Source organism: Macaca mulatta, chromosome 8 (genome assembly GCF_049350105.2).
Source record: "Macaca mulatta isolate MMU2019108-1 chromosome 8, T2T-MMU8v2.0, whole genome shotgun sequence".
NCBI lineage: Eukaryota > Metazoa > Chordata > Mammalia > Primates > Cercopithecidae > Macaca > Macaca mulatta.
In genome coordinates, this window is record NC_133413.1 from 153,522,713 (window position 1) to 153,534,165 (window position 11,453).

The window sequence follows — 11,453 nt, forward strand, 5'->3', positions numbered from 1 at the left end:
GGGACAGAGCAAGACTCCGTCTCAAAAAAAAAAAAAAAAAAAAAAAAAAAAAACTGGCTCAAGCCTCACCCCTGTGGGAGGCCTGTCCACGGCCTCCCTAGCTGGCTAAGGCTTCCCTGGGGGGGGGTTCCATTGCTTCAGGGCTTCCTACCTGCTGGGAATGCTCAGCTTCTCTGCAGTCCCCCAGCCCCCAAAACACCAGGCACAAGCAAGAGCAGCACACTTTACTGAGGGGTGGGGCGGGGGCGAGGGTGCATCACAGAGCAGACAGCTTTCTACAGAAAAGCCCCTCGGCCGTGTCCAGCAGGCGCCAATGCCCAGGACCTCAGGCCTCCTCTCTCTTTCTGGCTCACTAGCCCTGGACCCAATTTCTCGCCATCCCTCATGCAAGGCCAGCCCTTATAGGAACCACCGCTTTCCCTAAGGAGTCCAGGACCCATCAGTGGCCAGGAGACTGGGTCAGCCACAGGTGGCATGAAGCAGCAGTGGCCAGAGCCCAGGCCTCAGAGAAACCCTGTGTTGCCTGCCAAGCGCTATGTGTTGAGCCTGGGCCGTGAGACGAGCTGCTGGTGGAGCATCCAGCGTGGTGGCCGGTGGGTGTGGGAGGCTGGGCTGGATGCGGGGGTGCAGGGCTGAAACTGGAGCGGGAAGGATCAGGACATCACTCCAACATTTCCCAGGCCGAGTCCTCCCTGCCCCCTCACCCCACGGCATCCAGTCCCTCTGGACCAGCCCAGAGAGATGGGTGGGCTTCCTCAACCCCTGGCCACAGGGACTGACCTCACGAGCCCAACTCAGCCAGGAGTGGCCGGAGTGGATGTGCAGCAAAGAGGCAGGGGGATGGAACAGGAGGGCTCCACTCGGCCTGAAGCAGCCCCCAGGAGCAGAGACAGCCGAGGTGGGGGGCAAGAGAAGCCCAGCATGCATGGTCTCATCCGTGAGTCTGCGAGGGCCCCGTGTGCACTGCACGCTGAGTGTACGAGGGTGGGTGTGCACAGACATGGGCATTTGCATGTGGGCATACACACGTGCACCGGGACACGCCAATTTGTGCCAGTTACGTGCATGCCCCAGCACATGTGCGCAGGACACCTGGGGTTTGCTTGTGTGAAGGAGTGAGCAGGGCGGGCATGGGTGTGTGTGCACATGCTGGCTGCGTGGGCACCACCGTTTGTGGGCATGTCTGGTGTCTGTGGTGTGCTCACAGGATTCCGGCATCTTCCCCCAAGCCCACCCTGTGATCTTGCTCATCTCAGCTCTCACCCCATCACCCCAAGGGCTCCTAATCCTCACCAGGACCAAGCAGCCCAGCACAAGCACCCACCACCCCAGTGCCCTGAGCCCAAGAGCCCGAGACCATGGCTGAGCGCCCGCCCTGTCCTCAGCCCCTCAGATCCCTCAGCACCTCATTCCCAGCTCTTTGCCAGGACCCCTTTCCCGCCCCCGACACCCAGGCTCAGACCCGGGTCTCAGGACTCAAAAGTGACTTTATTTCTCTGTAGAAGACGCCCTTCCAGCTGGGCTGTTGCTTCACTTCCCCTCTGGGACCTGGGGGTCCCCCCACCCTCATCCCCAGGCCTCCTGCCCAGATGGCCTGGTTTCCTGGAGATGTCCAGCTTCCCGGGACTCAGAGCTAGCGGAGAGACAGGGAGGCTTCATGTTGGGGGAGGAATGAGAGCCACAGGCCACAGCCACGGAGCTGGGCCAAGGCTGCCCCCAGCCCCAGCCATGCCAGGCTGGGGAGGGGGCAGCCACAGGCTCAGGGGAGCAAGCTCAGAAGCCCCGTGGGAAGGAGGACACCTCAGGGCCCAGCCCAGAGGAGGGCGGGCCCCAGGCTGAGCAGGAGCCCCCCGGCCAGGGCCCAGGGGCTGTGCCCTGCCCCGGCCACCCCATTGCACAAATCCTTCTCGCAGCAGTCCACGTCGACTTTTAAGATCCCAGAGTTAATAAACCCCATCAGATAGTCTGAGAAAAAGTGTCGCTTAACGAAGTCGCAGGAGGAGGCACACATCTTGTTCACCGAGTGATCCTTCCTGCCTGGGAAGAGAAAGCACGGACTGCGACGGGGGCTCCTCCTGGACCCTCTCTGCCTCCTCCCGAGGACCCAGCCCAGGCCCCTCCGGGTCAGCTCGGGGCCCCAGATAGGCAGAGCCGAGTCCCTCCACCCTCCCACGCTGGCCCCAACTAGATGGAAAAGGCCACCAAGGAGCCAGGGAGGGACAGCGGGGCAGTATCCTGCCCGTAGCCCCACGCTCTTGCTCTTGTCCCAGGCCAAAGGGGCTCAGAGGACACCTCTGACCTCTCCCAAGAGCCTGGCTTTCAGCACATTCCCCACTACCCTAAGTCCCAACTTACTGCTGCTGGGATCCGTGATTCGGACACTGGCACACACCGTGTCGGACGGCTGGCACTGCTTTGGGGTGCAATGGCTGGAGTTGGTGGTCAGGGTGCAGTCCTGGCACCACAAGCCATGAGCTGGGCAGGGCATGGGGAGGAGGGTGACCAGAGGCACTGGGCCCAAACCCAGGCAACCCCCTGTGTCCCTCACCCATCCCCCTGCTGCAGGCACTCCTGGGAGAGCCCTACCCCACAGGAGTGAGCAGGCCCTCGTGACCCCTGGAGGGGGAACAGAGGCCCTGGAACAACTGTGCCCCATCCTAGCAGTTTGAGGGGAGCCCCTATGGCCCCTCCCTGGCCCCCATGCACGTGCGTGCACACACACACACACACACACACACGGGCTATACAGACCCCACACCGACCGTGCCACCCTCCCACTCCCACCCTGCTACACATATCCCCCAGGAGTTCTGTGGGCTCCAAGCTGTGAAGGACCAAACTGGATTTGAAAGGAGGTCCGGGAGGCTCTCAGAGGTGACGGATGACCAGGGGCTTCCGTGCGGGGCCAGCCGCCCACCAGTTCCAGGCCCTGGAGGAAGAGCACTGGAGAGAGCCCAGTGCCAGGACAGAGGGGCCGAGGGCCGGGCTGGGGTTGCTGGGGTCCCGGAGGGGGCGTGGGCTCTATGGGAAGTGCGGTGGGAACCGTCAGAGGGTGACGGCCCCACACCCGGCTCTCCCGCGGCGCCTCGGGCTCTCCCACGCACCTGACCCAGCCCGCGGGCCCCCTACTCACCGGGCGCGGAGCACAGCAGGACGGCCAGCAGCGCCAGACCGAGGCCCTTCATGGCTGCAGGCAGCATGCTCCGGGCGGGCCTAGGGGCGGCGCGGGGGCTTGGGGCACGGGTCCTTTGGGGCGCAAACCTGGAGGGGAGAAGCATCGGTCAGGAGACCCAAAGACCCTCCCCTTTCCCAGCCTCTGGATGCAACCTTCTCCCCGGAATCCAAGGCCAGGGTCCGCCCGGAGCTCGCAGAGCCCCACCCCCAGCTCCTTCCCAGAGTGTCCGCCGTCACAGCATCCCCGCCGGGAGAGGTCTGGCCTCTGGGGCGAGGTGACAGCTCGAGACGCCCCCGCCCCGCGCCGGCACCTGTGTGGGGGAGCGGAGGGGGGGCGTCCTCTTCTCCCCGGGGAGCTGCAGGTGCGTCCGGACAGGAATGAGCGGCAGGGGTGGGAACGGGTGGGACCTGCCACTGGGGGGAGGGGCGCGTGCCAGGTCCCCACCCCCCCCCCTGGGCTGGGGGGCCGGGAACCCCGGGCCGAGTCCCCTCCCCTGGCCTTCCGAGCGCTCCTCAGCGCTCACCGCGGATGGGGCGTGGAGCGCGGGCCTCGGGGTCGGGGGGCGCACTCACATCCCGGGGGTGTCCGCACTCCGGGCTCGGGCGACGTGCGCGGCGCGGGGAGCTGTGCCCTTCGGTCTCCCTGCGGACCGGAATCCGGGCGCAGCCTCGTCTTTCGGGGAACGCAGCCGCAGACGCGGACCCCGCGCGAGGGGCGGGGCGGAGCCGGGGCGGGGGCCGCGCGGGGGGCGGGGGCGGCTGGGAGACGCGCGGGGCGGGGGGCGCCCGGGGCTCGCGGCCCCCACGCAGGTAGCTGGCCCGGGCCCTCCGCGCCCCCTTGCTCGCGCGCGCTCGCTCCCTCCGGTTCCCGCTCCCTCCCTCGCGGCGCCCCCTGCTCCTCCCCCGCCTCCGCGGCCCCCTACCCAGGCGTGGGCAGGATCCCTTCCCCCTCTGCTTGGCTGAGATCCCCTTGGAATTTCTCGGAAGAACGTTTACTGCGAAAGGAAGCAAAATGCACAAAGACGCAGAGAAGGGGAGGTACCCGGTGCGGCGCCTCGCGCAGGTCCGGGTTCGCAGACCCCTGGGGTCAGACTCCCGCCCTGAGTCCCGGCCCTCCCCCTCCTCCCCGCCCTCCCCCTTCTCCCCGCCCCTCCCCACTGCTCCCCACTCTTTCCCACCTTCCCAACCTCATCCCCGTTTCGCCGTTTTCCAGTGGCTCCAGGCCGTTCTCCTCCCCTGAGCATCCATGAAGACCCCCACCAGAAGCCGCAGCCCCAGGGGCTTCTGTCGTCAAACACTCCCACACTCGGAGGTAAAGGCATAAATCCTGGCCAGAGCATCCGAGCCTTGGACCTGTTTCTCGGCTTCCTTGGCCTTCCCACCCTGCCCTCCAGCTCCCGAAAAGCTGTGCCTTTGCACGTGTCCCTGTGCCTGAAATCCGCCTCCCCGGGGCACAGGGGAAGCCCCGATCTTTGGTCCTGCTCCCTTTCATTTGACCTGAAAATATTTACTGCGTGCTCCCTGCTGGGCTAGCCCTGCCTTGGGCCCTGGGAAAGGGCATGAAGAGAGAGACCTAGTTTCTGCCCTCCTGACTCTCACCTTCGATAAATGGTGATCCCTACTGCAGCATATCTTTGCAGGATGTGACAGTCAGAGCTAACATTTATTGAGCATGTACTATGGATTCCACCTGTTCGAGACACTTCGTATTTATTATCTCGTTACAGTCTCACCACAGCCCTGATGTGCAGATAGTATCATTTACATCTCACAGATGAGGAGACTCGCACAGAAAAGTGGAGCTCCCTGCTCAGGGTCACACGGTGACGCAGGTGACAGGTGACACAGCTGAGCTGGGAACCCAAGCAACTTGGGCTACAGGGACTGCACACCTCCTCTCCATGTGTGGCTGTAGAGGGGTGGAGGCAAGGACGAGATAGACAAAAGACCACCACAGGAGCGCGCTTTACCTCAGGGTTAGGAAAAGCTTCTCCCAGGACCTGACATTTTAACCCAGACCTGAATGAGGAGTTGAGATTCATAAGGTGCAGAGGGAAAGAGCTAGATCAAGGCTCAAACACAGTTCTTTTCAAAACATACAGAGCTCTCAAGAAAGTAAAAGAAATCTGAGTCCATAAGGAAAGAAGTAAATAGAATAATGGACCCCCAAAGTCTGGCCACTGAGCAGAAGGCAGATGTGAAAGCCACAATGGTCCTGGGCAGACCTGGACCGCCACTGGGTCTGAGGTCCTGGAAGCAGAGCCTGAGGCAGGGATTCCAGAGCAAGCCACTTCGCCATTTCGCTGGAGGTGCAGGTAGCAGCCCTGGGCAGTGGGGAACTGGTCCAGGGTGGGGAAGGAGGCTGGCAAGCATGTGGCACTCAGTGAACCCACGTGGTGGGGAACTGGAGCCTGACCCCAGAGAGGGACTCTGGGAAGTGGTGCAAACTGTGAGCCTCGGGTGAGCTCACCCAAGGGATGAGGGAACAGGTATTTTCACAGTGATGCCCAAGAGTCGTCGATTGAGGGCTGCCCCAAGGGGTGCCTTCTCCTGCACCCTCCACTTGGCACTCACACAGAGCCCTCCGGGGAGCCAGGGTGGTCCCAGGTCAGCAGCATCCCTGCTTGCAAAAGCAAAACCAACAATGAATCCTCTCCGGAGAAAGCAAGCCCCAACTTAGGGTATGGGGTTCCCACAGATTTAACTGAATCAAATATAAGTTCAAAATGAAAAATCAGCACATATCTAAAGAAAGCAAGCCTCCAAGTGAGATTCAGCTGACAGTGACAAGCAACAGATTTAAATCACCACAGACTTTCTAAATGGAAAATATCAATATAGGATATAAAATTAACCTATTTGTTATGCTTAAGATAAAATAAGGAACAAAGCACTATGAAACTGATCACCATGCTTATCAGAAAAAAAACAGAACCTCTAGAAATGAAAAACTTTTCATTGAAATGAAAAGGTCAGCAGAAACCTTGAAAGAATTATGGTAACAAGAAAACACACTGTGTGGTTTTCTTTTTATGAAATGTCCGGAATAAACAATCCAAGAGAGACAGAGGTAGCTTAGTGGTTGCCTGGTGGTAGAAGGGTGGGATAGGGGAATCAGTTCCTCCTTAGGAACTGCTAATGGGCACTACTAATAAATAAAGTGATAAAATCACTCATTTGGGAGTGATGAAAATATTCTAAAAATAGAGATTATGGTCACGCAACTCTATGAATATACTACAAACCCCTGGCTTGTATATATAAAAGGGTAAATGTTACGGTATGTGAATGATATCTCAATAAAGGTGTTTTTGAAAATACTCAGCAAACAGATTATACATCAAATTAGACACAACTGAAGAGGGAATTCATAAACTAGAAGATAAATCTTTAAACAATTACCAAGAATATAGCACCAAGGATAAGGAAATAGAAAACAGGAAAAATAAGAAACATAAAAGATGGTGTTTTTCTGATGGCCACTTGAGTCTGAGCAAGAAAAGAAGAAAAGAAAAAACTAAAACAAAACAAAAAGATGGTGTGCAGAGAGCTTGTGGAAGTGTGGTTGATATCTCAAAGGAAAGAGAGTCAATCATTGAAGAAGTTACGCCTGAGAATATTTCAGAACGAATAAAAAATAAGTATGCACAGAGAGGCACAACATGGACTAAATAGAATAAAGAAAAATAAAGTTTAGATGACATAGTGAAATTGCAGAAGATCTTTAAGCCAAAAAGAAAAGGAAGACCAGCTCCCAGGAAACAGCAATAAGATTGACAGCAGAATTCCAGCAGCTCCAGTGACAGCCAAAGCAGAGGAAAATCAGAGCTGTAAAGGGCTCAGAGGGAAATAACTGTCACTAAGAACTTGACGGATCTTCCAAAAATAAGTGTAAAACAGAATTTTCAGAAAATTAAAAGTTTAGAAAACAACTCAATAGCAAGAAAACAAATAGGCCAATTTAAAAATGAGCCAGAAGTGAAATAAACCTTTCTCAAGAGAGGACATACAATGCCATCAGGTGCATGAAAAAAATCTTCAGTATTATAATCAGCGGGGAAATGCAAATGAAAATCGCAAGGAGAGATCACCTCCTGCCTGTTAGAATACCTGTCATCAAAGATACAGGGATAACAATTTTTGGTGAGGATGTGGAGAAAGGGGAATCCTTGTGCACTGTTGGGGGAAAGGTAAATTAGTACAGCCGTTAGGGAAAGCAGTAGGGAAGTTCCTGAAACAATTGAACATTGAGCTACTTTACCACCCAGCACTTCCAGTTCTGGATAATAGCCAGAGAAATAGAAATCAGTATCTTGAAGAGAGGCCTGCACTGCCATGTCCATTGCAGCATTGTTCTTAACACCCAAGACATGGAATCCACTTGGGTCCAACAGCAGATGAATGGAAAAAAGAAAAAGTGAGAGAGAGAAAGAGAGATAGATTAGATAGATATAAGCCGGGCTCGGTGGCTCACACCTGTAATCCCAGCACTTTGTGAGGCTGAGGCGGGGGATCACCTGAGGTCAGGAGTTCAAGACCAGCCTGGCCAACATGGCAAAACCCTGTCTCTACTAAAAATACAAAAATTAGCCAGGTGTGGTGGCATGTGCACCTGTAATCCCAGCTACTAGGGAGGCTAAGGTAGAAGAATCGCTTGAACCCAGGAGGCAGAGGTTGCAGTGAGCCAAGATCACGCCACTGCACTCCAGCCTGGGCGACAGAGTGAGACTATCTCAAAAATAAGTAAATAAATAAATAAAAATATTAGAGAGATGTAGATCTATAAAGTGTTAAAATAAAGATTATGAAACTGACAGGATGCACTCTTTGTGGCAATAATACTCCAAATTATAAATAAGACCTAAGGCTGTGACAGGCAGGAATTAAGTCACACACCCCTAAACTTAAAGAATAAACTATGTTCTAACCACAAGGATTTTTCTTTTTCTCTAACAGCTAAACAACCACTGGCCACAAAAAAATGATATGTGTGCGAGGTGACGAATATGTTAATTAGCTTAATTTAATCATTATATAATGTATACATATATCAAAACACCACGGTGTACCCCATAAATATGTATAATTATTATGTGTCAAACTTTTTTAACTTTAGATAAATTTTTTCAGATGAATAAAAATCGGAGACATTTAGAGAGTTTACCACTAACAGCACTTCCCTAAAGACATTTTTAAAGAATGTACTTCAAGAAGAAAATTTGTCACAGAGAGAAGGTTAGGACCATGTGTGGTGGCTCACACCTGTAATCCCAGCACTTTGGGAGGCCTAGGTGAAAGGATCACTTGAGGCCAGGAGTTTGAGACCAGCCTGGGAAACGAAGGGAGACTCCATCTCTACTAAAATTTTAAAAATTAGCTGGGTGTGGTGGTGCACACCTGTAGTCTCAGCTACTCAGGAGGTTGAGATGGGAAGACTGCTTGAGCCTAGAAGGTTGAGGATGCAGTGAGCTGTGATCGCACCACTGCACTCCAGCCCGAGGAACAGAGCAAGACCCTGTCTCAAAAAAAAGTACCTGGCCAGGAACAGTGGCTCACACCTGTAATCCCAGCACTTTGGGAGGCCAAGGCGGGCGGATCACTTGAGGTCAGGAGTTTGAGTCCAGCCTGGCCAACATGGTGAAATCCCATCTCTACTAAAAATACAAAAATTACCCAGGTGTGGTGGTGGGCACCTGTAAGCCCAGCTACTCAGGAGGCTGAGGCAGGAGAATCACTTGAACCCGGGAGGTGGAGGTTGCAGTGAGCTGAGATTGCACCATTGCCCTCCAGCCTGGGTGACAGAGCGAGACTCCATCTCACAAAAAAAAAAAAAAAAAAAAAAAAAGCAATTACATGGGTGGACTTTGGAGAAGGCAGGCTGCCTTCCGTCATGGTGGGCTTCATCCGTTCAGCAGAAGGCCTGGATAGAATGAAAGACTGGCCTCCCTGCGGCAGAGTCCTTGGACTCACATGGCACGTCGGCTCTTCCCGGGTCTCCAGCCTGCCAGCCCTGCAGGTTTGAGACTTACCAGCCTCCTTCATCCTGGAAGCCAATTTTCAAAAACCTCTCTGCACATGTGCATCCCGTTGGTTCTGTTCTCTCTCTGACCAATGCAAGGAGGGTCCTACAGCAGAGGGCTTGCCAGTCACTCAGGGAGTCGCGGCTCGGGACCCCTTTCCTTCCATCCGCCTCGTCCTGCCCCCCATATCAAAAGACGACTGACCAGAGAGAAAAGCTTGGGAATGGCTTTGAGGTACACGATCAAAGAAGTCTGCAGAAATGGGAAACGCAAAGGGTTGAAGAGAGGGACAGACGCTATTGATCGACATCTCAGAAGATCCTCTGACTGCCTTATGGAGAATGGACTGGAAGGTTCTAGAACAGAACAGGGAAGCTGGTGAGGAGGACATGGCTCAGACCAGGGCAATGGCCGTGGAAATGGAGTAAGTGGGTGGGTTTGCAAGGCTTCACAATGTCTCTGTGCAGGAGCCGGGCCGGGAGCTGGGGATGCAGATGGGCCGAGGGTGTAGGGCCAGGAGGAATGGTCACCAGAGAGGTGAGATGCCTGGGAGGCCTCCAGCAGGAGAACTCAAGGACATCAGGGTTGCAGAAGAGAAGCTTTGGCTGGTGACAAAGACCTGGGCATTGCTAGCACAAGGAAGAGAGCAGACACGGTTGTCTAGGGAGGAAGTGGAGAGGGGAAGAAAGGGGTCCCCAGGCGCACTCCTGGAGGCCATGGGGTCCTGCCTTGAGTAGCAGACGGCGCGGGCACTTCTTGCCAAGGGCACAGCACAACCCAGGCCCTGATATGGGCACCTGACACCTACCACAGTTCTGAGCCTGCCCCGTGTGACACCGACCACGCAGGGCTGAGTCTCAGGCTGCTCTCAGGCTGGGGTGTTCTCTGTCATCCACAGAGTTTGGCTGGAATCCTAGCAAGGGTTCACGCTCTGGGCCCTTCCCATCTCCGCTCCTCTTGTTCCTGCCAAGCCACCTCCCTCCCCTTTAGCCCAGCCACTCCCGAGGGTCCCAGAGCCACATCTTCCCACGCAGGGCCCACAGGTGTCCTCCAGCAAAGCCCTGCTGAGCCTCCTTTTTCCAAAGCACTCCCTCTTCCCTTCCCCAACCCCACCTCACCCTGCACCCCTCTAACTCCTTCTCAGCTTCTCTCAGCCTGAATGTTCCCTCTGACCCCCGGATCAGGTGTGTGGAGGGCACAGGGGCTCTGGGGAGCACAGGGGCATGGGGGGGACACAGGGGCTCTGGGAGGCTGCAGGGGTGCAGCCCCTTTATGTGGATCTTGTCCCACCGGGGACCATCGGTTCCTTGCAGGTGGGTATCTTGTGAACGTTGCTGCCATTGGCATCCAGGGCAGGTCCTGACGCAGAGCCCCTGGCTGCACTGACACCTCTCCCGGTTCCATTCCCGCCTGCCATCCTCCTGCTCACCCTTACTGGGTCCAGGGTCAAGGCCATAAAAGAAGAGGCCTGAAGAGTAAGTTTTACCAGGACCAGCCGCAGTCTCACACGTGCTCCCACAACTGCCACTGCCTCCTGTATCTCCACCACCCCCTACCCCACGCCTTCCTCCCTCTCAGCCCTGGCTCATGCAGTTCCTCCCTCCACAACATCCTTCCCTCCAGAGTCAGGACACAGGGAACTCCTCCCAGCCTGTCCTTTCCTTCCACACTGAACAGTCCCGAGCACACCCTCCGGCGGCCTGGGCACGCAGTGAGGGTCAGATCTCAGGTCCCTGCATCCTCCCCGAATGTCCCATCCCTCTCAGAACCTCTCACACTTGGACAGTCAGCCTAACCGTGGACCTCTCCCTGCCACCTGACTGTGAGCCAGCACCAGGCACCTGGCTCCATCCCCTGGAAAGGGGCTGTGGGGATGGGTGAGGCAGTGAGAGACCTGGGCGGTCAGAGAAGGCCCCTCCTGGGGGACACTGAGCCAGGCCTGAGGAGTCTGTGGGTCCTGGAGGGAGGAGAGAGCAGGAGATGGAGCCAAGTGAGGGCAGGGTAAGGGGGACAGAGGACGGGGTCCAGCTGAGGTCACAGCAGTGGCAGGGATGGCTCAGGCTGTGTGCTGGAAAAAGGGCAGGATTTTATACTAAAGGCCACAGGGACCAGGGAAGTGTTTGAGGCAGGGTGGTATTCGGGTCCAGCCACGCTCGCCTGTGTTTGATGTGTCCGTTTCAAATTTCACACTGCCTTTGCCATGGGGCAGCGGACAAGCACAGTCTGTCCCCAGTGCCCTGGCACAAGGCTGGCCTCTGC

At 56.0% G+C, this 11,453-nt stretch overlaps 1 protein-coding gene across 4 annotated transcripts; it reads right to left on the bottom strand.

Annotated features, from left to right (window-relative positions):
- Positions 1-1,467: 1,467 nt before the first annotated feature.
- LY6H (lymphocyte antigen 6 family member H) lies at positions 1,468-4,168 on the bottom strand. Of its 4 annotated transcripts, XM_028852248.2 has the most exons (5): positions 4,098-4,168; positions 3,748-3,817; positions 3,134-3,261; positions 2,356-2,475; positions 1,470-2,037 (listed from the first exon to the last, which is right to left on the bottom strand). In XM_028852248.2, coding segments are annotated over exons 2-5 (486 nt in total). In that variant the 5' UTR covers positions 3,750-3,817; positions 4,098-4,168; the 3' UTR covers positions 1,470-1,801.
- Positions 4,169-11,453: the final 7,285 nt, after the last annotated feature.